The following is a 26355-nucleotide window of genomic DNA, read 5'->3' as shown; positions in this document are numbered from 1 at the left end:
TCAGAAACAAACACATCAGACGTTAATCTCATGTTTCATGAAGCTTTTATTTGTACAATAGCATGAGATACAAAGTGTTGGATCACATATCATACAGATGTTTCGATGTAGTAAATACACATGTACCACCTTGTCCAAAAGGCCGTCCTACTGAAGAATGGGACATTGAAGCCGGGACTAGATGATGATGACAGATCCAGACAGCAGGGAGCCGCCAACATGGAAAGATTTCACCATTCAAACTCTCTGAATCCCTGAACTGCTCTTTCTCCTACAGTATCTCTTTTATATGCACCACCAGTAAATTTGCTGTTCTGGCAGATGTATGCACTGAGCAGCCTTGGCTTGATACTTCATACTTGATAGCTGACAGAGGTGTGAGAGTTAACGTTACAATCCACAGCGACAGTCTGATATGTGCAGTCTGCAGCTCGGTGACTGCTGCTAAAGAGCTGCTGCTTCTGTTCAATGCAGACCAGTGAGCTGATGAGCAAAGAGCTGCCTGAGGCTGTCCTCACCTCAGCCTCAAACGCCGCGGCACGCTGCCAACAGGCGCAGGCGATGTCACGATGCCAGCAGCCTGAACCGCCAGTGTTTTGATCAGGATGCATTTGTTCCTTGAAGCTCTCTTCCCAGCAGTCAGTTACATTTCTGTCCCTGCTGCAGAGAGCTACCCTTCATTACCTCCGAGCTGCAGCATCCTTAACCATGGCAACTAGAAAGACACAGGTTAAGGAGACAGAAGTGGTATTAAAGTAATTTTTGAGCCACAAGAACTGCGATTACCTTTTCTTCTGGTACTGACTGTTATTTATTACAGCTGGAAACGCTGCCTTGACTGTTTTGCCGCCACAAGACAACCACAAATTGATCCAATTTTTTGTTAAGGCTAGTTCAGTAATGAGGCTCTGATTAATATGTTTGAGTAATAAAGCCTTAAGTAATACAGCTAGAAAAAAAACACAACATGCCCTTAAGATAGCAAGAATATATTTTCATTTTTGGGAAAACAACTTTTCTTTCTCTGATATCCGTATGAGAGCAAGCCAAGCTCTGTCCAAAGGTAACTACTACCTCAAATACACTACCGCAAATTAGCTTGCTTTCTTTAAAAAAAAACGGGGAGAAGGCATTGAGCAGCTTCACAAGAAACGACCCAAAATTAGCAAGAAGTTAGTAAAAAGTGTTAAATAAAGTTGCTATTTTTAATTTATTTATTTTTTCCAAACTTTTTTAAAACTCATTTCAGTTTGTTTCCTTGTCACCTTTTCCAATTTCTTGCAATATGCGATATATTCCTTTGTTTCCATGTTTCAAAAGAAATAAAACCAAAATTGCTTTGGTTTTTAAAGGTTTAAAAGCTTGTGAAAGGCGTCATGCACCACAAAGGTTAAAGGTCATTTAACTTTTATTATTACTTTAGAGGGAGGAAAACAACTATAAATGGCTGTATTTTGTATTTATTTCACTGCTGATTTTTGACATGTTTTCTTTAAAGTGGGCCATTTTATAACTTTTCTTTAAAGAAAATATCTTGGCGAAACTTTTTTTTTTAAACATACCTTCCATTCATCCCGTGCATGTTGTCTTTTAAAAAATTACCAAATTTTACCAGATACCAGATTTAAAAAAAAAATTCTGACAGTTCCTGAACACATCATGTGTTATTATACAAGTCTGAGACACAAAACTCCATGACTTTTTTTCAAAAAATCTAGGGTATATCTAGTTTTCCAAAATGTTTCCAGGCCTGGAAATTGCTATTTGCAAATTCCATGACTTTTCCATGTTTTTCATGACTGTATGAATCCTGCATTATTCTAAATTTAGGGCTGATATGTATTTGGGAGTTGTTCTCCATACTGACAGAGGAATTACTGGGACTCTCAAAGTCATGATGATGGTCCCTATCCTAACCAATGTCATAGTAAGCAACTAAAGCTGGGCAGCAACGTGTTCAGGTTTGTACTTTGACCCTGGAAACACAGGGTCCTGGGAGAGCACGCATGTAGAACTGGGACACATAGGACCCTTTGTCATGTTCCCATTATGTGCCACAAAAATCTGGGGAACGTAGGACCCTGAGAACATGGCAGTGACCCCATTGAGATGCTGTACAGATATTCTCTCTCTCGGACATAAAAACATCAGTGTCCACTTTTTCTGAGCTGAACAGGTGTTCTCGCAGACTCTGTTCATTTACACACTCATTCTGTTTAATTACCCCATCAAAATGTCATTTAATGAGTTTAATGTGCCTCCCTCTCTATCCAGGAAGGTGGAAATTGTAAACTCCAGTGGTTTGCTTCTGCTGCTTTGTGCAGCCGTACGCGGCTCAATAACACATTTTCAGGCTATCAGCCCGGGTGTTTGTGGCTTTTACTGAAATGTGCCTCAGCGCACAGCGTGCAAGACTAAATGGTGTAAAAATAGTCCTGGATATGAGAGGAACCTGGATACCACTGACAGCAGAGCAGAACAAAGATAAATGATTTTAGTGTGGAGATGTTTTGCGCCTGGAATTTCAAAAAAACTTCACAAAACGCCGTACAGAAAATCAGTCCGAGTTTAATTTGCGGCAGAAGCTTAAAGTCAGCTCTCATTTGTTTCTGTCAGCGCCATCAGAGGACTGAACCGCACATTCAGATTTCACCTGAGAAAACATGCTGCTGGACATCTGACCATCACAATCAAAACTCACGTTTCCCAAAATGCTCTCAACCAACGCAGCTCGTTATGTCTTGATGGATGTTTCTCACACAGCCACGGCCCAGAGAGTGACCTGAAAAGTGGTGCTTCTTCCAGTTATGTTGAGAATCAACTCTGGGGGACAGAAAAAAAAATCTGTGTATTGGGTTGGCGACAGGAGAAAAGACCTATTTTGGGCTCTAAATGCTACAGGGAACACTCTCAGATCTATGTCATGTGCTGTAAAACCTCCACTCTGATTTAGGGCAGCACAGCAGAGAGGGATCACCCTGCCTCCGCCTCTATCTGATCACAATGTTCTGGTCTACAACTGGGAGAAATTGAGGATGCTGATAACGCTATGCGTGGTGGATCGGGGTCTCGCCTTGTTTGGGGGCACATTAAGACTTTTCTTGCCCACTGCCGGCTGCGAGAGTGTGATAGCAATGTGTTACTCTGCTGCCAGAGAGCCACGTTATCTCCGAAACAATTTACACATTCCTTTTGAAGTTGGAAGGAGCATCTTGGGAAACAAACATCAATAACGCAGGACCACAGTAGCTGGCGACTCTGGGAAAACGGCAAACCACGAAAGCAGCAGAGCACTGATATGTCTAAACCTTTGTCATCTTCGCCATCTGTTCTACAGTCGCTGTGTACCTGCAACTTTGCGGGCTCAAATCCAGATTACCTTCTCCGTCTAGCATTCTTCAGTATATGTTATCTAAAAAAGCAGATATGCCTCGAAAGTATAACGTTATATGTTGAAAAAAGTAGCAAATGCCCTAATGTGGATTCACAGCGAGTCACGCTGCATTATCAGTTTACATCCTCTCGTTTACCCTACAGCCATCTTTAGAAAACAATGTCAGTGCACGAAGCAGTAAGGAGCGAAGAGCAGGAGGCCTGTGCACCCCGAGCAGAAGGCAGAGTGTGTGTTTTAATGTGTGTGTGTGTGTGTGTGTGCGTGTGCGTGTGTGTGTGTGCAGCTCAGAAGGCACAGCTCTCAGCCAAAAGACATGACAGTGTGTGTGTGTGACTCAAAAAAAAAAAGGTAGCAGGTGTGTGTTTTGCCAATGGAGCAGCTGTAGGCGAGAAACGTCCAGCTGCAGGAAAAGGCACGAAAGCATGAACGTGTGTGTGTGTGTGTGTGTGTGTGTGTGACAGAGAAACACAACTAATATGTCCAGATTCAGCCACGCGGACTCTTAAAGTTAGCCTAGCTCAAAGCATCCTATAAAATCTGTGATGTGCAAAGCAGGATAAAGACATTGTACGCAGATAAAGGGCAATAAAGATACATGGGAGTCACACGTGTTTACACATGATACAATAATACACCAACGGAAGTGATATCAGATCAGGAGGCACAGTTCTTCTGCCGGGGCGATGTGACACCCTGATCCTCGTCACTTTGTATGTGTGTGTCAACTCAAACCTTTCTCGGCAGGAGCAACGGCTGAACTACAACTAACCAAATAAAACACGTTATAACAATGTGGTTAAATCCCTCCACTTTTAACAGCACACTCAGATGATTGTGTGCTCAACAATGCTCAGTAGTCACACATGTACGGGTGATATTTCACACGACGGTAGCATCTGCTGCAGCGGCTGGCACTCATGGTTCCTACACAGCTTCTGTTCACAGATGTAGCTTCTTTCTAACCATTTCTGGAGGTGGCACATTAGGTTTTTTATAGCTCACTGTATAGCACATTATGAGTCACTGAAACAACACACGACTCCCTCTGAGGAGAAAGAAATATTTGGAAAGTTCTGGTAAACTTTTAGCTGTAACTATAGTTTTCTTATAGTTTTAAAGGAGCATTAAAATAGTTGATGCCCCCAAACTCAAAATATATGTTTTTTGTTCAGGCCCAACTCTTGACATTTGAGTGCAAAGTACTAAAATTCTACATAATGTGTCATAAATATGAATAGTGACTGCCCTCTAAAGGTCGAAACCAGGCTATTGCAATTTAATTTTGCTATTGGCTGATCCTGGTAGCAGGAGCCTACTTTCATCACCAACCGAGCCCCCCGTAGTCACCCCGTCACCACTCTCTGTGTGGTTGGGGGCAGGGAGGTGCTGTGGACCAAGGGGCAGTCCCATTGGGTAACTAGACATATCTTAGCCCCCTTACACTTTGCCCGATTTTGAGATTTTTTTTCACATTTCAGGCAGGAGGTAGTCAAGCCAAAAGTGAGTTTTAGTTATGCTTTAAAGGTCCTCTAACAGGGTTATTTCTATATTTGTTTGTCTCTGTGCTCTTTGTATTGGTTTGTGCTCAGATGGAAGAAAGTGATGTCATATATGTCTGCACACTCATAAAACTTTTGCAATGTTTGAGTCTGACAACATTTGGTGGGTTGTTTCTAGGGCTGGGTACTGTTTAAAAAATTACAACATCAGTACAAATATCCAGGATCTTGTGGTGGCCTACCACGGTGACAACATCTGCCACCACAAGGTGGTACTCTATTTTTGGATCTAGACCATTAATTTGCTGTTGAAGTCCAGTTTCTGTTTAAATTCAGTCTTACTCAACAAAACACATTGTGCGTATCCTTGAGCTCCAAACAATACTTAAATACTTAGTAGCCTGTAACTGACATAAATACTAATTTGTTCCTAAATAGAGTGCAGTCTGGGAAGTGAGTTTTAAAATCCAGCGCTCTCAGCATCACATTAAGTTACTGCTGAGTCATTAATACCGATCAACAAGCACTCAAAGCCATAAATACATACATTAGATTGGTGTAAAGGAGAAAAATTACTTGTCGCACCTTAAAAAAAACCTTTTCAATCACCACTTCTGCATATTTTCCAAACCTGCGTAGGAACCCTGAGTACTCTTCATTATCAGCCACCAGCTGCTTCTTGATTAACACATCTGTCACGGCGTCTTTGGATGGATTTACAGCCTCTGGTCAAACCAAATACTGTTATTTTCTCTCCTCTCCGTGGCACACATTTTCGGGTTTCCACTGACGAATCTGTTTTTTGACACCCTTCCATGACTGATGCCTCTGTGTTAAGATGTAAATAAGTAACAATGGAGGCTATAAATGTATAAATGGGCATTATTTAAGGATGCCAAATCATGATAAGAAGCATTAATGTGCCACCTGGGTGGAAGTCTAATCTGAGCCGACAATAAATCCAGCCAAAGTGTAAACTCAAAGCTAAACAGTGCATTAAACTAACAGATGAGATCTGCTGCAGTGTGCATTGGGATATGTCATCAACATGAAAATCAGAACAGGAAGTGCAGTTTATGTAATACAGAGGTGAAGTCTAAGGCGTCTGGTGGCTCCACCCCCTCCAGACACAGCTGAAGTTTTAATTGGTTGAGCAGGGACCAGGGCTAGTGGTTAATGAAGCTGAGCTGCTGACGAGTTTAAGAATTCCCGGATCCAGTAGGGTTTTCTTGCACCCCATTACACGGGCCTTAATCTGAGCAGAAATGTTCCTGACAGGCTCCAAGTCCACAGGGATACAGGAGTCAGGTCTGTGAAAGGAAAAAACGACAGAGCGCAGCCCATTTGTGTCTCAGTCCTTTCAAAACCAAAGTGGTGAACCCAGTACAGTTTGTACAGAGGCGAGAGTTTCTGCACATAAACCAACGTATTTTCTTTTCATCCTTAAAAACAAAGAAGCAAAAATGCTTCTCATGCCGCCTTTGTCAGACTGGTTCTTCGTGCCCCGGCTCTCTGTCTGCTCGTCTCCCAAATTAGACCCTGACAGACCACAATGGGATGAAACTCCAGTCCACAAACCAGCGTGCCTCCATCCAAACATGAAACCCCAGGAGACAGACTTTTGGCCTCATTAGAGTCTCACGCAGTTGAACCGACACTTCTCCCACAACACTTCTTCCCTGTGTCTGGATGTGAGGAAAGACTGGCCTGCGGTCGGCGGTGTCTGAAAGCAGGTTAACCGGCTCTACAGAAGCTGAAGCTCATACTGGTGCTGCAGGGATCTATCTGAGTCAGAATGGCCAAAAGGCAAAAGTCTTGACTGTGTTTCTGTGAGTCTGCTGCCAGGTGTTGAGGGCTTACTGAGCCTTTGAGAGTTTAGAGGACAGTCATACAATATAAACTCACAGCAATCACCTGTCGTCTTAAAACCGACCATTTTACAAGCCATCACAGTCAGAGGAGATCCTTGCAACGCTCACATGAAGTGGAGTTGTGACCGTGAAAAGTGGCAAGTGAGTTTTGGCCTCGTAAAGGACTTGAGAAGACTTCTTTCTCAAGAAAGTCATGGCCCAAAGTGCAAAATGTTCAACAGCACAATGGCTTCTCGCAGCTCCACAGTTTGTGTCAGTCTCGCCTGCCGGCCAGCAGTCCAGTCCCTCAAGCTTAGAAGGTGAAGAACAGTGCGTTTTTACACACTTTGTTACTTTCAGACACCACATGGCTGCAGAACAATAGTCTCCTAGTTGCTGACGGTGCTGTTTCTGTGGCCTTTTCACTGCACAGCATACTGTATTTTTTTGTTAAAGGATGAGGGTTAGACATCCAGAGTGAGTCCAGAGGTGGGACGCTTGCATGTGAGATCTCTCCCTCTCTGGCTCTCCCTGTGCGGTCATTTATATTTGTGGTGACTGGTTGAGTTTTCCTGCTGTCCGGCTGAAGTTGAAGTTGCCCCTGGAAAAGAGATCCACTTCCACTTGCTGTTAAAGGTCGAAAACTACTAAGAGCCAATTTCTCGACCGTCAAATTTAAAGTTCCACCGCCACTTTTGTGTCGGACCAAAGTGAGCAAAACATTTAGATGCTCCCTGTTCCTGATTGGTAAAAGTCTAGTGGGCAACCTCTTGAATATTAGGGAAAGTAAATGATCTCTGATACCATTTCGCAACTGTTTCATCACCTTCTGTAAGCATTTACTTCAAACTGGGAGGCCAAACTGGTGCAGGTAAGTGAAAGCGAGTATATCTAACACGTTCTAATCTGCCTCTATAGTGTCTGTTGCCGTACCAGCATTGTAACATTAAACACACGGGGTGGTTTGCTGGTTATTTCCCAGGGAATACAGTGATCTTGCCAGCCTTGGCCAGCCGTTGGATGATTTGCGCTTCGTAGTCAGCATCATGGACGCCGGTCTTCCTGAACTCTCCAGAGTAGCGGTTCTGCTCCCAGTAGTGGTGCCAGTTTCCCCGGCTGTCTGCTCCGAACCCAAACACATTCACCTAGAGGAGAGTCAAAGAGAGGGCGTTTGAAAGCAAGTTTGTGATTACAAATGTGTGTCTGTTCAGGAGGAATATGATGCAAGTGTAGTTTCAGCGTGATGCAAGGGTTTACAACGTGTGTTTTTTTTTAAAGCAGAGAGAGAAAGAAGGAGAAACTGACCTCATCACAGACATGCAGGGCAAAGAACAGCACTAGCATGCCAGTGGAGGGGTAGCGCCCGTGATGTCTAGTCCAGCGGTCATGGATGTATTTAAAGAATGCTGGGTTGAAGACCTGGACCTGGGGGACGGACAGAGACACAGAGAAAGGGAAATACTGTAATACACTGTCTCGTTGCTCTATTTTAAGTTAGAATCAAACCCAAACTCCTGAATGGAAAGTAGAAGAGTATTTTTACTCAGGATGCACAGATTTATCAAAAAATATCAATAACGGCCGATATTTGCCTTGTTCACCGCAATCAGCCCATCTGTTTATCAGATGACATCCACTGATGGCAGTGGCCGATGTTTTTCTGTTGAGTCACATTGATTTTATGCTGAGTAAAAAGCAAAGCTCCTAAAAGTCATCCTGTCATCCCAGGGACAAAAGAAGATGTGTTTGGGACAAACAGAGACGGCTTTGGGATGAAAGGATGCAGTAAACTTACTATCAGCGTGTCAGGCGGTGTTGTTTCCCTGATAATGCTACATTGTGAACAATAAATCCCTGTGGAAATCGGCAAAAAGGGAGTTAATTAAAGTTAGTTGTTAGCAGGCGGTGGTTGGGACTAACAGCTAACGGAGGTTGCATTGAGTTACATTATTATGCTTTCAAGTTTAATTCAGTAAAAATGAGTATTGGGAGATGGTAAATTATCATGATGTGCTTGATAAAATCTTGTAAAATGACATTTTTGGTGAGAAACTTGAATAAATACAGCTGTTCTAAGAAATTTGTTGAATTTTTCACATCATCGAATTTGAACAATAATGAAGGGGGAATAAATAACAACAAAATCAAAATTGAAAACAACAAATAAACCCATCAGTATCACAGGGTTCCTACATATTTTCATGGACAAATTTTCAAAACTTTTCCATGACTTTTCAAGGACCCATAATGACATTTTCTTTCTCTTGATCCACCTGCCTGTTTTTTTTTCAAACATATCAGACTCAGCCTCTATTTTAACATAATTTCAGCCAGCTGGCATACGTTCTGAGAGCGATGGAACAAAGTGATAAAATGACGAAACGTTACGAAACATCACATATTGATAAATATTAGTGCTACATTAAATTGACAGCTATAGGAAATAAGTTTGCAATCACATGACATTATGTGGGAGGTTATCCACAGAAGATTACTGTAACAATTTAACAATGACTTTTCCAGGTTTTCCATGACTTGGGAACCCTGACATAAGCATAGGCTATTAGCCAAATTGCTATGTTAAACATCAGTATTTGTATTGGCCCAGAATTTCATAATCAGTGCATCCCTAGAAATACTGTTTAACACATCTTCTTCTACTGCTGCTGTAGATTTAACAAGGAATGAAACCCAATCTCCTGCATGAAAAGGAGAAATACTTTTTCTAAACTTTTTTGGCTTTGTCCCACAGCCTTATATTCATTCAGATTTGTCTCTTCAAATATTCCTTGTTTATGAGTAGTTAAATCCAAGTTCCTCTATGTTCAAATTTAAAGCATTCACGCAAGTGATTTATACAATAACGCAGGAAAGATAACCTCGTGCAAATTATAGCCTCTGCTTATCCAAAAGGTCCAATCCCACAAGGTTCCAGGTTAAATTTTAATACTCCCCGAAGTTGTGATTGCTGTGAAAGATTAAAAGCACTATTAACCAAATGAACAGCAATTACAAATTTATCATGTGCCTCCAGGTGATGCTCAGTCCCAACAAACAGGGCTTTAGGCTGCTCAGAGCTCCACGGCGGAGGAGTAAGTCTTCTAAATGTAGATTTTTGGGCCGGCCCCAAAGACACCGTGTCTCTGACCAGGCGAAGATATTCCCAAAGTCTTCACATGGCGGGGATTAGTTAGACTTTATTTATTTTCACAGATTAAAGAGCGAGCAGAAGATTATTTAAAACAAAGGGAAGGTTTCTAATCTAACTGTAATCCCCTCATCAACAATGGGGAGGGGATGATATAATTGCAGCAAAGCGGGGTCACTCGCTCTGTGTGTGTGTGTGTGTGTGTGTGTGTGTGTGTGTGTATGTGTGGCTGCATATGTGTATGTGTTGGCGTATCACTGGAAATGCGTGTGAGAATGGCTAAAAGTAATTGCAGTGGATGCTGAAAATACACACCTTGTCTTTGTCTACACGGAGGAACTGCTTCACTGGAGCGTAGGTACTGAGACAGGGAGAGAGAGAGAAAGAGAGACAGAGAGATGGAGACAGGGAGAGAGACAGGCAGGGAGAGAGACAGGCAGGGAGAGAAATTGATTAACACATTCAATCAGCACTTCATGTGACTGCTGCAGCTATGAATTCTGGATGATTGACGGCTGACAGATTGTTCCAGCCCAGCGACTCCGCTTCTCACAAATGTTGGTGTGTTTGTGTGTTTGTGTGTGTGTGCGTGTGTGTGTTTACGCCCACAAACTGTACTCATATGTGTCTGTGTGCCTTAAAGTCAAAGCATTTTCCTTTCCCAACACTGTGTGCAGCATGTGTCCAAAATTAATTTTATGTGTGTGTGCACTCACATGTGTGTTAATCCGTGCTTATAAATATCTGTGTGAACGTGTGAGTGTGTGTGTGTGTGTGTGTGTGTGAGTGTGTGTGTGTGTGTGTGTGTGTGTGTGTCTTACAATCGAATCTGGCCCGTGGACAAGGCGCTGGTGATCCAGACGAGATCCAACGTTTTGAAGGGAACCAAGACGAAGCTGACGTTGGCCGCCAGGTTCTTGGCGCTCTCCGGGTACATGAAGTGGTGAGTGGTGTGGCTGCCGGCGTCTTCCTCGTAGCCCACCGTGGGCGCCAGGTTTATCCTGGGAGGAAGGGAGGGATGGCATAAGAGGTGCACGTCTCAAGGTCACACTGTGTGAGCTTTAATTGTAATCAAACAGGTGAACTGATTTGCAGGATCTAATTTTATGCTGAATGGAGAACCCAAAAAATGAGTCCTAAAACCCAGAAATGAGTTAGCATTTCGGCACCTCAGGTTCCCTCGTCTCAAAGTCAATGGGGTTTTTGAATCGGTTTTTGGTTAGAAGCCTGAAATAAGGTCTGTGGTTAACACAAGCTAAAGAGGCTTAAACATTTTGTCCTTGGACATAAAATTCGTCAGTAAATACCCCACTGTGAACTTTGAAGCTTTTATGTGTCTTGAATCCAGTCAGCTGAACAAGGCTTCACAGCTTTACGACCGTAGTGTAGTTACTTCTTAGTCAAACATTTGCTTTTTACTTTTGGCGATTACATTTTGGCTTCAAAACTCCTGAAAGTGGCGTTTCCAGTGATCCAAAACACAATGGAAAAATCCCATAGGCTTTTTGACGAGGGAACCAGGGCAACATTAGCTTCCAGGTTGACCTACAGAGAAATCATCATCCATTGGGCTCTCTACTGTAGATCATGCTGAATTAATAGCAGTTTCTGAATTTTATTGGAATAAAAATTTGTGTAACATTTGGATGCAAACTGCACTACCGTGCTGGAAGAGGCTGAAACGCTCCATAGAGCATAGAGAAAACTGCAGAGTAAAGTGATAATTCACTGAGTCACTGTGTTTGTCACTTCTAGTTCACAGCAGACGAAGTCATTTTATTATTGGTTAGAGCGGGGCGGCTCATCTCGTAGCTTTAACGCGTCTCATGATGACAAACACTTCCCAGGAGCACACTTTAGTGTATAATATAATAAACATATTTGTCCAGTGCAACCTTCAGTCAGACAGTAAAAGTGAACCACTAAGCTCCGTCTGCGTATTTGAGACCTTTGCTGTATTTACAGTAGATGTGACTCACTGTCTGGAGGAGTCAGCTGCTTATGTAAACAGGAATTTGCACCTGAGAGAAAACAAAAAGGCCACAGAGAGCCCCTGCCCATATGTCAGAGAACAAAACAGATGTTTGTTCAGATAGCGGCAGTGAGAAGGCAGACAGACAGGAGGTGGGTAGCAGTGCTGGTGTTTGGGACCGCTGCGGGCCAAGCTGATTATAAAAACAAATGAGAATCAAACCGCAGCAATGAGAAAGTGTAACAGGAGACGGAAGTTGGAGGCTGCCCACACAGGTCTGCTGAGAGTGCAACGCTAATGGATGTTAATGCTTTTAGCACACAGAAACAGAAAAAAATACCAGTCATTCCTATGGAGGCTTCCATGCCACGAGCACGTGGCAGCAACACACACAGTCACTGCAGGAGACAACATATAGCTGTGTGTTCATGCCAAGTGACAACAATCAGGCACTGTGATCCATCACCGCCGCACGAGAAGGACCGGGGGAAACGGATTTATGTGCCTCTCTGTCTACACGACAGGCACAATGTATCTATCCGCTATAGCTTCTTAGGAGATAAAGCTCTCTGTGGTGACCGCAAATTAGCCAGGTGACCTCTCTGTCAACCAATGGGAGAGCAGCATTATATAGTAAGATTAAATACAGTATGATAAACACACATCTGCTGTCTGCCCTCTTTTGCACATTCAATGTGTATGTTTACATGCATAAAATAGTCTGTTTTTCACCCTTATTCCAAAAGGGGAAAAATAATCCAACTAAGCTGTTTACATGTGTAATGAAAATGAATATTCCACTGACACTCATGCAGCTCTGCATACTCCCGTAACATACCCTTACATCTTCAAAGTAGAACAGCTGGAGCTGCTTGTCAATTTGCATCAAAATTTTTTTTCCACAGTTTCCTTCTTCAATAATGTTTAAAAGCAGGTGTTTTTCTTCTTACGGCCAGAGATGGGGGCTTTTCTGCATGCATCCCTATCCCACTCAGGCCTCCAGGAAAGCACCCCCCTTGCAGCAATTTTTCCCAGTGGCCACTTGTGGTATTGCAGCAAAAAACTCCCTTGCAGCCCAGAAAGCTTTTTTTTTTTTTTTCCAAAACCTCAAACTGCAAACAAGGTCAATTATGACTCTAAGCCATGGTGGATTTCTATTTGTAAAACTCTATGAGGCGGGCTTGACGGGCGGGGTCAGCAGGAGGATCGCTACTGCGCATAGTTAGTGGGCTGCATACCATGGAAGTAAACCCCAAAGCTAGAAAGTTTTTTAGCGTTTGCGCCGGGCAAATAGCTCCGCAGCTAAATCTATCCTGCTACTTTTAGAATGTAAAACCAGCAGTGCTCCCAGTGGACCACAACGTGGACTCAAACATAATCATAATGTGCAATTTATTACAATGTGCAATTATCAATCTGCAGCTGGTGTTTCGCAACTTGTTTTTATATATATACTGTTCTTTTTGCTTTATTTTTCTTATACATACCTTGCTTTGGCACCCTTTGCTGCTAATAATAATGCAAATTTCCCCGTTGCAGGAGTAATAAAGAAATCAAATTCTGCATCAAATTCAAAATATCATCATATTTGGAATTATAGGGGAATATTGGTGTGCATGTCACCATAGACAGTGTTGCATAGAGTAACTTTAACGGCACATAACATTTTCAGTCTTGTCACTCTTGCTGTATCTTATGCAGCCCTGCATCCTCTCTCCGGTCTCCATCTCTGTGCCTGTCTATCTGTTGCTTCCATCCCTCTCACCTCATGATGTAGTTGTGTCCATCAATGGTCGCCCCATATCCGGCCCCGCGGAGGTTTCCGGAGTTCCCCACCACGGCGCAGCGCAGGCAGCGTCCCGGATCCCACGAGCCGTACGGCGACCTCCCGGGGATCACCTGCGAAACACAGACCGTGATTGAATCAAGCTGACTGGACTCAAACTGCACAGGAAATGAAATAGGACACTAGCTCTGGAACAGCAAGAGACATAAAATAACCTAACCTGCAGCTCAGAGCCTGATTGTAAAAATACATCCTGCTCTCAATACTGGGGTGAGTTCTTCATGAAAAATACATGAGGCCCCTACTGCCCTCAGACTGAGATATGGGAACACACAGCATTATGTGAGAGCACTGCGCTGCACTGAGTCAGAATGAAAACAACAAAAATCTAGATACATTAAAAAGGAATGAGGCAGGTCACTGATGAACCCTAATGTCTTATAAATACAATCTGTTTCCCTCAGCCTTTGCCCAAGAGCGTGCCGTAATGACTTGGCTGATTTGAAAGCACCAGAGTAATGGAACGATGAATTAATAATATAAAGTACCTGGAACAACCTCAGCAACACCTGCTGGATGCTGTGGGGCTTAAACTGAGGCTGTAACATCTACAGAGAAAGAAGGAGAGAGAAAGAATGGTTAGTATGCTTCGACAAACACATCCAGTGACTTTATCAATCAATCAGACTTCATTTGTATGCACTTTTCATGCAAGCAAAATTAACACAAAGTGCTTTATATAATAAAACCAGAAAAACATACACACAAGTACACAGGCACATGGGTAAAAATGCAAGACTTTGTAACTAATAAAAAAGATGGCCCATTAAAACTGGGAACTGAGGAAACTCTACCATAAGTGAGGAAACAAAGGATAAAACCTACAGATAAAAGGATAAAAATCAATACATATGATATTAATAATAAGTAAATTAAAAAAAATACTAGATAAAGGGTAAATGAAAGGATAACAGCACAAATAATAATAGATAAAAATGTTAAAATTATTAAAATAACACTATTTAGTAAAACTAAACAGAGTTTTAGGGCCAAATTGAGAAAAAAAATGTTTTTTGAGACTTTGAGAATGAAGTCAAAATATTCTGGAAAAAAAATGTAATATTATGAGAATGAAGTCATAGTTTTACATGAAAAAACATAATCATAATGTGCAATCCTCATAAACTAAAGAATAAACTCATAATATTACATGAACAAAGTCATAAATTTACAGGAAAAAATTCAAATTTTTACAAGATTAAATTCGTATTTTCACGAGAAAGGGCATATTATATTACGGAAATAAACATATTGCCAGCAAACAATAAAACAGGTGCACTCAGACACACTCGTAAAAATATAACTTTATTCTTCTGAGATTATGCCTTTTTTTCTCATAAAATTGCAACTTTATTCTCGTAATATTGTGACTTTATTCACAAAATCTAACTTTTTTGTTTCTTAAACATGGCCCTAATCTTCTGTCGTATAATACAGTAAAACAGACGAAATTGTACAAAATAAATAGGTAAAGTCAATTAAAAGTCAAACTAAAAAGGGTCAGTCTTTAAGTTACTTTTCGTCTGCTCATGTACGTGTGCATGCATGCCCTCTCCAGCATTCATGTGCAGATAAGCAGCTGCTTGTGCCCGTGCGTGTTTAGGTAACAGCCGTGTGTCAGACTGACAGGATGCAGTCAGACCGGGCGAGCTGTGGTCAGAGGAGCACAGGCATCGCTGTCCACATGTCAAAAACAAGCTTAAAACATATGGCAGAGGAGGAAGGGATGGAAAAATGTCAAAAAGAAAGCACAAAGTGTGGGGGAGTCCAAATATCTTCTAAACTTTTCACTCCCACTGAGTTTTATTTTGCTTCTTCCAGACTCCTTGTGTCTGTTTGTCTGCACATAAACTGTTTATTAAACATGAAGAGACGGTGTGCTTAAGGTTTTTTTTTGAGTGTGTCTTTTCAGGCAAGTTTTCTATTATGCTGTCCGTCACCAACAGCAGGGAGATGTCCAAAGTATCCAGAATTCTGCTCGGAGGGATAAACAAAAGTGACAGCAGGGATGACAACACGTCTCTCCTGTCTGGCTGAACGACCAGAATAAATAGAGGCTGGATGAAAAAGTTTAAGTTATGTGTTGAATGTAAAGAAGGAAAGACAATGTAAGTGGAGTTGAAAGAAAGACGAAGAGGAGAGTAAGATGATACTGTGGCTGGTTTTGACTATAGACTTCAAAAAATTGACGTAGTCCCCATGACGTCACCCACTGGTTTTAAGGCCTCGATCGGTCTATCAGCCATCGCCATTATGTTTTTTTGGAGCCAGAAGTGACCATATTTGGGCGAGAGACTGGCTGTGGAGGTCAGTCCCACCCTTAATGTTACATAACTTTAAGACTTAATTGGGCACCCAGTGGCTCAGCTTCCCACAGTTTTATAGTTTTATTCACAGTTTTATAGTTTTATATTTTACACACTTTCCACACCCAGCACATTATCCTTATTATAATTTAAATTTTCACAGATTGGTGCTGATTGTCTGTTTCTGTACCCTACATTTATGTTTTCACACTTACATACTTTATTTTAAATATTTACATACTGTGCCAGTTGCTTACTCTTACTGTATATCTATTTTTTATTTTTCATACTAGTGTTGGCAATTATTTCTACTTTTTCATTTCTCAATGCTGGCATCAGAGAGACTGTAACGAACCGCAATTTCCCCCTGGGATCAATTAAGTATTTCTGATTCTGATTTTTGATTCCCCTCTCTCATCATCTGTCCTTTCAAATTAAGCTGAAAAGCCTAAAAAATTATCTTTAGAAAAAAGGCAAAACTTTCAGCTTTAATGAAATGTGAACAGTTAAGTCATTTTAAAAATTCACCCCTGTACAGTTGTCATGAATGGGAAAATTAGTTATAGAGACCAAAACTGCCTTTACTATCATTATTTAAGGGTTTATATTTATTCTTTTTTTTAAAGATCCATTTTGGCTTATTTCAAACGTGGTTTTTGTTTCTTCGGTCAAACTGTAAAGCAGTTTGAATTGTGTTTGATTTGTTTGAAAGGTGCTATATGAATTAAAGGTTGAGGTTGCCGTTTGGTTTTGACCCGCCTGTTAAAGACTTCCTGGATAAGTAACACCATTGATCTGAAGTAATTATATTTCTGTGCACAAAACCTTTCATTTAGGAGTGCCTCTTCAGCAACCTTGAAAATGGCCTTAATTCAGTGCAGAATTTCATGTTTGAGAAAACTAAATACCATAAAAGTGTTTCAGCCTGATTAGACTCCATTACAATATTAATAAGCAAGGGCACTTACGGTGATAGTTTGGGATTTTTGGAGTGTGGCTGTATGAGATACTTATCTTTAGTCAGTGTATTAAATACAGTAGCTGGTGGTCGTTACGCTCACGGTTTGCAGAAACAGACTAATAACCCAAAGCTCAGCATTACTCTGCAGTGGTTTTGGATGGAGAAAAGATGTATTTTAGCCACTTTAAAAAAGGCTTACCTAAACAAATCAATATCAGTCTCAGTGGACGCTGTATAAAGAGTATTTTTAAAGCTTAACCTCGCTGTCACACAGCCCTTTCCTTTGGTGCTACTTTTTCTCAACCGTATAGTCCCGTATTCCTACGCAGAGACCGAAGTGTGTCATGAACTGTGTTAAAAAGTCTGGGCTATCATTTTATCATCTTAATTTTTTTGTTTGTCTGGGGTTTTTTGGCCATATTTTGAGACAAAATTTGAGCTATTTTTTTCTTTAAAAAACTTTGACTGAAAACTTTGACTGATTTTTTTTTTCCTCGACCTTTTTTTGTTGTGATTTTTCAAGAAATATATGCGTTCCAAACAAACGGGCCCAGGCCTTTTTTTTTTACTTTTTACTTTTTTATTTTAATTTTGGCCATTATTGTTGTTCCTTTTCCCCCCAGTTTTTAAAGAAAAAAATGCTTTTTTGTCTTTCTGGGTGAATTTTAAAGAAAACATTCTTCAAATCCGCAGTCTGGAGGGCATCTGTACTTTAAAAGTTACTAAAACTTATACCAATTATCCCAGCCAGAAACTGTAAAAACAGAGAATATTGTTAGATTTTTATGGTCCTTGAAGACATCATGTGTTGAAAACTTTCAGGGTATATCTAGTTTTCCAAATCTTTTCCAGGAATGGAAATTGCTATGTGCAAATTCAATGACTTTTCCTGTTTTTTCATTGCTGCACAAACCCTATATATGGGCACCTGTTTTTTTAAGATACTTGAAAATTTGTGAACCTCCCCTTTAATATCAGACTGCAGTCACTTTAAACTGACAGAGTGCTCTCGTTCTTAGAGGCAGGAAACACTGTGAAGTCACATGTTCACAGTCGAGAATAAAAATATCTTTCTGCTTTGTCTGTTTATTTAAATGCTAAGTGTCTTTCTGATTTTTTTTTGGATCACGGTTTTGAACTGCCTCATTGTGCGATGTAAAGAGAATGATGACACACACAGGCTGCGGCTGACAAAGAGAAGTTGTCCGATTACAAGAAGAAAAAAAAAAGGAAGAAAAAATCTTGTTCCAATTTTGTTATCTGCCAAACCACACAGGCAAATGTGCATTCATGCGTGTAAAGAGAAAGCTAGCACCTGCACACACACACACATAAGGAAGAAAAAAAATCCCCCAAAACAAAACTGCAAAACACAAAAGTTCCATCAGGATATTGGCAGCTTACATGGCTGTTTCTCTCCATAACCGTCTTTTCCTTTCTGTCTTTCTCCCTCTCTCCCACACAGCAATCTTCATTTTCCCTCTCCTTTGTCACCACTTCCTTTTCACCCACCATCGGCCTTAATTCGCTTTTCCCAACACAGATCTCATTCGCTTCCCTTTTCATTCACACATCCTCTCCTGCAGTCTCCGCGCCCTCATGTCTAATTCCTTCTCTTTAATTTCCCTTGCTCCCTCTTTGTTTCTCCTCCTCCTCTTGTCTTTCTTCATCTCTCTGGGACGCCTGTGCACCACGCTGCTCATCAGTGCTGATCAGAGACCGCTAAATCTTTCTTTTACTCTCTCTGACTTTGTTTCTCATGCTGTTACCTCTCTGTAGTTTTTCCTCCTTCCCTCTCTGTTCTTCCATCCTGCTTGATCCCTCCATCCTTCGCCCTTCTTCTGCGCCTGACTCCCCGCATGATGCCAGGGCTGGCTTGGCACGCTGCGCCACTGTTGTTCAGGGGCTTCTAATTTTTGGCAGATGTTTTTTGGCAGCCACGCCAAATGCTGTCTTGCTTTCTCTCTCTCAGCTGTCCTCTGACTCCTAAAGTATAAGCTTCCTGGCACCTACTTTCAAGTAAATACCCCTTTCTTTTTTCACTTACAGTAAACCAATATTTTACATTGGCAGAGGATTGCCACTTCCAAAAGCCACTGCACCAGCTGTTCCTAAGGTCAACCTTAGCCTATTCACAATACAAGACACTAAGTGGAAATTTATGAATCACAAAATAATTACACAACAGTTTCTTGCACAGTGATACAACTGAGCATTTACACCCACTAACTGCCAGGTAGAGCTGCTGCCTGACTGACTGAGCCAAATAACTACCATTAGCTTGCTAATATGAACTGTGTTGACTGAAGCATAACAGAGGCAATGTCGTCAACAACTAATCTGTTAAAAATAATGTAAACTTTTGCAAATTTATTGCAACATAACTTAGAGCAGTGATACTGAACTTACAGCACACCAAATCTGTCACCCGATAGGATGTGAGGTGTCCCCCTAACCATGTCCAACATCCCACTCCAGCACGGACATGTCCGACAGTCTGCTCCAGCGCAAACATGTGAAATAGTCCCCAGCGCGGACATGTCCAAAAGCCAGTTCCAGCAGGGACATGTCTGACAGTCTGCTCCAGTGCAAACATGTGAGATAGTCTCCAGTCCCCTGCCCATACCATTGATTCATCACATGTATATCTGCAAGCAAGGCATCACCAACTGGTGGACCGCAGTCCGAATCCGGACCAAAACATTGTCCTGTCGGGACCCTGAAATCCTAGAAATGCACTAAAATCCTAGAAAAGTCCTAAAATGGGAGAAATGTCCTAAAATCACAGGAACATCCTACAATCAGATAAATGTCCTAAAGTCCTAGACACATGTATAGGGCTGCTGTCCTTATACTACAACCAAACCCTGGACTCAAATCAGACATCTTCGTAGGTTCATGTCAAAGCCTGCATTCAAGTTTTAATTTTCTGTTCCAGCTCTCAATTTCAAAAAAGAACTTTCAAAAATGCTAAATAATTCATCGACAACCACCTCATCAACGAGGATTGGTGGCTGAGTGCTCATACTCTTAAATGTGAGAATGTTTCACCAAACTTAGAAATCACTTAAGTCCTGCCGAGCAAATAATTTTTTCAAAATGTGTCTTTCATTTAATGCTCGATTCGCTCTCCTCCTGAGGCAGGAGAGCGCAATAACACATTAGTTTTGATTGAAGAGCATATACTCCAATCATGCACACACATAATAGTTTGTTTTCCTTCCTTCCCTCATCCTGGCTGATTGGACTCGGGATTAAAAGCAAGTCAAGTGAAAAAAAAGAGACAAAGCAGAAGGGTTATTTCACCATTTTGTGTGGTTACACTGAATCTCCATATTAAACCACTTTGGACTGAAGAATTTCCCTTTAGAAGAGAGAAAAGCCAGTAATTGACTAGGGAGTACTTGCAGGGCTACTTCCCCCTGTGCATCAGTGATGTCTGCCTCCTAAACTCTCTGCCAGGAAACAACCTCTTATCGTGTCTTCTAATTCCCAACAGAAAGGGCTCTAAATTGGTACAGTATGTTTATTCCAGTCAACTGGTTCTGTCCCTAAAGGTGGTAACGACTTGTTGGTGTAACTCAACATTGTCCATATGTCCAAGAAAATCTACAATTTGTCCACTAAATTTCTATTCTAAAACTAGGGCTGAGCAACATGGCTAAAAAGCAACACATCACCTTGACAACCTCATTCATAATGGGCTGAATGAGGGGATATCATTTGCTTGTTTCCTATAAATCTTATTTATTTATTTATTTACTTACTAATATTTATCTATGTGTTTATTTTTTAAATTATTATTATTATTTATTTATTTTATTTATCCAGTAAACATATTATCTTTTATCTCTTTATGATGTAAATACATATGAACTGCCTTTTTAATTTATTCTATATCTATTTTTTAAATTTATTTATTGATCTTCTACTTCTTCTTCTTCTTCTTCTTCTTCTTCTTCTTCTTCTTATTATTATTATTATTATTATTATTATTATTATTATTTTATTCTGTGCCTTGAAAAAATGTTGGCTCCCGCTGCTGGGATGCACTGTTTATGTTTTCATGTGGTGACATATAATTCACCCCACCTGTGGGCTTCCATTGTATTGCCAAATTTACAAGAAAAGAGGAGGGAGGAGGGAGGAGGGAGGGAGCAACATGTCCTCATCCCAAGTCGTCACAAATTGACGCTTTGAAGTGGACTTCTGCATCTACATATTGTACTCTGGGTATCTTTGTGCATCAACCTTTCATGTTCTGGGGAGCTACCAATGGTGGGATGTCAACACAAGCATATGGTGGGATTACACTGCATGTGGTTATGTTTAGAAACAAAAACATATGGAAACCAATGCCGGGATGTCATGGATAGTTAGGATTAGGCAATAAGGGCACAGATGCTTAGGATAAGGGGAAGGAGGCACATGGTACGGTGTCTGTAGGTAAGATCGGACGCAAACACTGGACTCTCACATGAAAGTCCAGGGTTTTTTGGATCCATCCACCACCCTTTCCCACAGGGACCTTCGTGCTCCTTATATTATGCCGTTTCCATCAGCGTTTCACCCTGATGTCATTCAGCTGCATATCATGCTGACACAAACGATTCCCTCCGGCCACGTTCTCAACTGACGCTGATGGTCCACATAAAATGCTGTCGCAGCAGGTGCCAGCCAGCCGTCTGGCGGCGTATAATTAGTCTGCAAACCTTTCCATCTGGCCACATTCTCAGCTGATGAGCTGGAGCAGCGTATTATGCAGACCCGAAAGGTTGCTTTTAGCGTTGCAACAGAACAAAAACACAGAAGCCAATATCATGCAGGAGGCTTAACAAAAAAATAATGTGACAATTTATAGGCTACATGATGTTTGCAGTATAGTCATTTTATATCCATGTGGAACAAGCTGCAATACAATGAGTATATTCGATATATCGCCCACCTCTATCTAAAACCATCCAAAACTTGCAAAAAACCTTCGGTCAATCCCACTAACAGCTCTAAACCTTTGGAGTGACATGGTGCAGTCATGGCCAGCTTTTGACTGGAGATCAAAAATCAAGAATTTTGCACTGAATATTTGCACCAAGGCAACATTTCAGTGCAAGACAACTCCATGCAACCGAAAGGGGTGTACTCTCTCCGATACAGAAAAGCAGAGAGGCATCCCTGACGAGAAAACACAAGGTCAAAAACAGATAGACACGGCTCTAATAGGTCTGCAGAGACTGGTATGTTTATCCTGCTTGGTATGGCCCTGTATCTTCCTTCTGTCTGTTCTCTCGTTCCCTCCACTGTATTCTACGCTGTATTCTGTCTTTTTCCCCTTTGTCTCCAGTTTATTTGCAAATCTTATTCATCCCTCACTCCCTTCTTTTCTATTTTCACCACTTCCATTTTCCTACTGTGCGTGTTTACCTTTCCTTTGCTCTGTATGTGATCTCCCCTATTTCTTCCCTTCCCAACTCCCCTCTCTGTCTTTTTTCTGCTCTCATTTATTTCTCCTTTCTCTACCCCAGTTCATCACCTCCCTGTTGCAGTGTGACCTAATGACTTGGCAGCTGTTGGCCTGTGTTTGCAGTTTTCTGCCATTTCGGAGCCCGCACTGAGGCCCTGAAATAGGACTCTAGACCGACCACTGAAGGACACTGTGCAACACTAAAGATAATCCTGGAAACACATTTATACACTTGGATTCAAGTGGGCATACAAAGACAAATGAGTTTACCGCCACAGAGACTACTACACACTCACATACACAGAAAAGGAGCGGTTATGTGAGTTTTCTCTAATTAAGTGCTTTTTGTAACTCTTGCACTCTCTCTGAAGACGTTTTAACTCGTTTGTCAGACATTACATTACAGCGGTTTAAGCCCAGCGATCAACCATGTAATGATCCCCCAAGACACATGACTGGCAGAGATACATGAGGAGCATGTAGTCCTTGTAAGAGGGGATTGGTTGGCTCGATGACAAGGAAGGATGAGGAGAACGGAGAGATCCGCGATTATGATGTATTACTCCTCCTGTGTTGCTGTCCCAATAAACCTATATCTCCCATGTAACTGATTTCCCCCTCTGTGCCACACACACACACACACACACACACACACACACACACACACACAAAGTGTTTGATGATGCTACAAGCACTTAAAAAATACTGAAATGTCATTAATATATGATAATGCTGTTTGCAATCCATCCTATTTGTGTTTTTAATGCATATAAATAAAGGTAGGGATATTAAATCAGAAAAACGCTCTGCGGGTTCACTATATGTCATCTTCAATAATGTATCGCAATGTGTGTAAATGTTCATTTTGGGAGTTTTATTCCAAACAAAATAAGTAATTAATGTTAAGTTAAAGCCCCCGTGTCCAGGATTTGTGTATATGGTGACTGTACATGTTGGTAACAAAAAAGACACAGCGGCAGACAGAGCTGGGGACACTGAGATGATACGGCTGAAAGCTAAACAAAGAGTACACGCGATTTCATCAATTGTGTCTTTTCTACAAACAAAAATGTATGCCATCAGAGTAATCTGCTTTAATTTTACAGAAATTCTACAAATTGTGACAAGAGTGGTATCAATCCTCTCCACTGACTCCAAAATGTTGAACTATTTCTCGAGCCTCATAGCATATCAGCTGTAAATGATTTTGAAAGGATAATCACCCAAAAGATATCACCCAAAGTCTTGTCTGCAGGCGGATTTCCATAGATTACAGATTACAGATTTGCGCAAAACTTAAGCCATATTTTCGAAATGTTGATAAAACACAATTGTGAGATGACTGCATTTCCAATTTTTCGACTTCTCCTCTGGTGATAACACTCCAAGAAGCAAGTCGATGGACATTCAAAACATTAGCAGGTTTATTTCTATTGCAGCCACCGCACTAGCCGTCATTATTTCCAATCGAGGGCGAAGTAGGCCCGTTTTTTGAGCGATAATGGAAAGATAAGCCCTTTATACGTGGGAGCGGCCACGTATGAGGGATTTCTGGGAGGTGATAATCCATGATTTTAGAGTAATTGTGGATTAAAATTCCACAATTACTTTTAATTAATTTTCTGGATGATCCGCTCAACTTCTGAGGAATTATGCAATGCTTTAACACCTCAGTTTTGCAAGTTTTTGCAAGTTTTTTTTTCGAAATTGATGTTTCCATTCGGGGGATTTTATATTCGCAATTTCAATGTGTGCAATTTGCCGGTACACAGAAACCCGCCTAGAGACGTATTTGTTAACATACTACACACTTAAAGTTCTATTATTGTCACACGTGTAAAGTAAAATCGTTACTTACCACCCACCAGTAGTAGACATCAGAGGGCAGCTGGATGTTGTCTCTGGTCCACACAGGTGAGATATCCGGGTCGTAGTTCTCGTCGAACCAATCAGAAACCCCGGGGTCTCCGACACAGCGTGGGCAGGCACATGTCTTCTGCTGCTGGGTGTCTGGCGGTGACAGCCTGTGCGCGCCAACGTAGCTGGGCACCAGCTTCACCCGCCTCGACTCCTCCCACCCGGGCGGCTCCAGGTAGTTGAAGCCAACGCCCCCACGGAGCGACACAGAGAAGAAGAGCGAGGTGAGGAAGACGAGAACCAGCGAGCCGAGGAGAACCCAAAACCTCCGAGTGCATCTCACCCTGCCTCCTTTCTCCGCCCCGCCTCCTCCCCCACTACTACCTCCGCCCCCTGTCGTCGTGGCGGTGCTGCCACTTAGCCACGGCCTGAGCTCGGAGAGCCTGGGAGCTCCCCTGGATGGACCCCAGGACCCCCAGGACCCCCAGCCCCAGCGCCTGTCCCGGTGCAGGGTGGAGGACGGGATGCGGCCCCCCCACGGCCATGCCCCCACCCCTAGGCCTGCCACTGTCCCCAGCGCCTGCGCTGCCGCCTCCTCGCAAAGACCACCAAGGCCTTGTCAGCGTGATTGGGACGACCCCCTGACTAACACTTTGGACCACAGGATCACCCACTATATCAGTCTAGTAAACGCACACACACACACACACACACACACACACACACAGACGCACACACACACAGACAGAGAACTATGTGTCAGAGTCAATTTGTCTCACAGTCAAGCTGTGCGCTCAGCGATGCTCCTACGCTTTCTCTCTGTCTCCCTCTGGATCCTCTCCCTCTCTCTTCACAGCTATGTGCTCGTCTCACACACACAAAAACACACACACACACTGGAGTCGCAGCTGAATTACACACAGCTGTAGCCCGACTGCTTCCTTTGCTTTCAATGAGAGGTGATCTCTCCCACAGCCTCAATCACTCTCTCTGCTCTTTCCACCTTCTTTACTTTCTAACTTTCCCCTTTCACTGTCTTTACGTCCACCTCTCTCTTTTCCCTCCCTCCTTTTTTTTCTTTGAATTAACTGCAATGTCCATCTTCAGTGAAATCCAGAGCGCGGCGTGGATGGATGCAGCAGGTTCTTCTCGTTCTCTCTGCCATCTGTGTGAATGCCGAGCTCAGCCCCGGCGCTCCGCTTTCTCTCTGTCTCTCTCGTTGCACCGAAGCGACGTAGCCAAAGAAAGCTGGCAGACTAGTTGAGAGCAGCAGAGGGAGGGAGGGAAGATGGGAGGAGGAGGTGGAGAGGGAGGAGGAGCGGTAGATGTGAGGAGGTCTGGCCTGAAGGGTGCTCCATCACGTCTCTAGCCATCCCTAAACCAGAAAAAAACAACCTCTTTTTCTTTCCTTCCCTGCTCAGTTCCTGTTATCTGTTTTTTACTTTTGCTTTCCTCTCGAGGTTCTCCTCGCCTCGTCACTCTCTGTCTCAAGGTCTCTCCTCTCCTCTTTCACCTCTTTTAGTCCATTGTCTGCGTCTGCCTGTTTCATGGAGGCGCTCTGAGAGCTACTCGGGTGAATAATGTTGAGTTTAAAGCACTCCTCTGACGCCGCTCCCCTGCACACTTTCCTCAAAGTTTGAAAAAGTTTGGGGGGGGTTTACTTTGTGATGAATGATGAAATCTTAATGAGAGGAAAAATCATCTAAAGGAGTAGCAGGAGACTTCATGATGCCACCTTCACCTTCTAGATGTCAGTTCTGGAGTTAAAAGTTTCTGCAAAGCCTAACTGATATCTGGAAATTTGAAAAAAAAAGTCCAACAACTAATCAAGAAGTCCTTTTCCTGCTCCCCGATGGACCCACAGAGATGGAAAAAAGAGCAAAAATAACACTCTGAGAAGTAATCAAAGCATCCCAAGTGGTTTGTCCGATGTTCCTCCGGATGGAAAGATTTTTATGACGACGGTTCATCCGGGGGCAAAGCCGTACCAAAGAAAGGCAAAAGTGATGGATGGAGTGATGTGCTGCGATGGAAAAAAAGACAAAACCAATCAGCCCCAAA

The 26355-nt window shown here is 42.2% G+C and overlaps 1 protein-coding gene across 1 annotated transcript in view; it reads right to left on the bottom strand.

Annotated features, from left to right (window-relative positions):
- Positions 1-28: 28 nt before the first annotated feature.
- The window catches only part of st3gal2 (ST3 beta-galactoside alpha-2,3-sialyltransferase 2), a 71998-nt gene continuing 45671 nt past the window's right edge, over positions 29-26355 (bottom strand). Inside the window, exons 3-9 of the mRNA XM_088079456.1 lie at positions 24296-24886; positions 14198-14257; positions 13629-13762; positions 10713-10892; positions 10207-10252; positions 8049-8168; positions 29-7888 (exon numbers count right to left, since the gene is read on the bottom strand). Coding sequence (XP_087935582.1) covers positions 7715-7888; positions 8049-8168; positions 10207-10252; positions 10713-10892; positions 13629-13762; positions 14198-14257; positions 24296-24886 — 1305 coding nt within the window. The 3' untranslated portion in view covers positions 29-7714. The remainder of the gene's footprint in view (positions 7889-8048; positions 8169-10206; positions 10253-10712; positions 10893-13628; positions 13763-14197; positions 14258-24295; positions 24887-26355) is intronic.

The sequence above is a fragment of the Plectropomus leopardus genome, chromosome 7, assembly GCF_026936395.1.
Source record: "Plectropomus leopardus strain MGB_pleo_1.0 chromosome 7, ASM2693639v1, whole genome shotgun sequence".
In the NCBI taxonomy this organism is placed as follows: Eukaryota; Metazoa; Chordata; class Actinopteri; order Perciformes; family Serranidae; genus Plectropomus; species Plectropomus leopardus.
The sequence above is the reverse complement of the archived record's forward strand: the minus strand, read 5'-3'. Positions and strand labels throughout refer to the sequence as shown.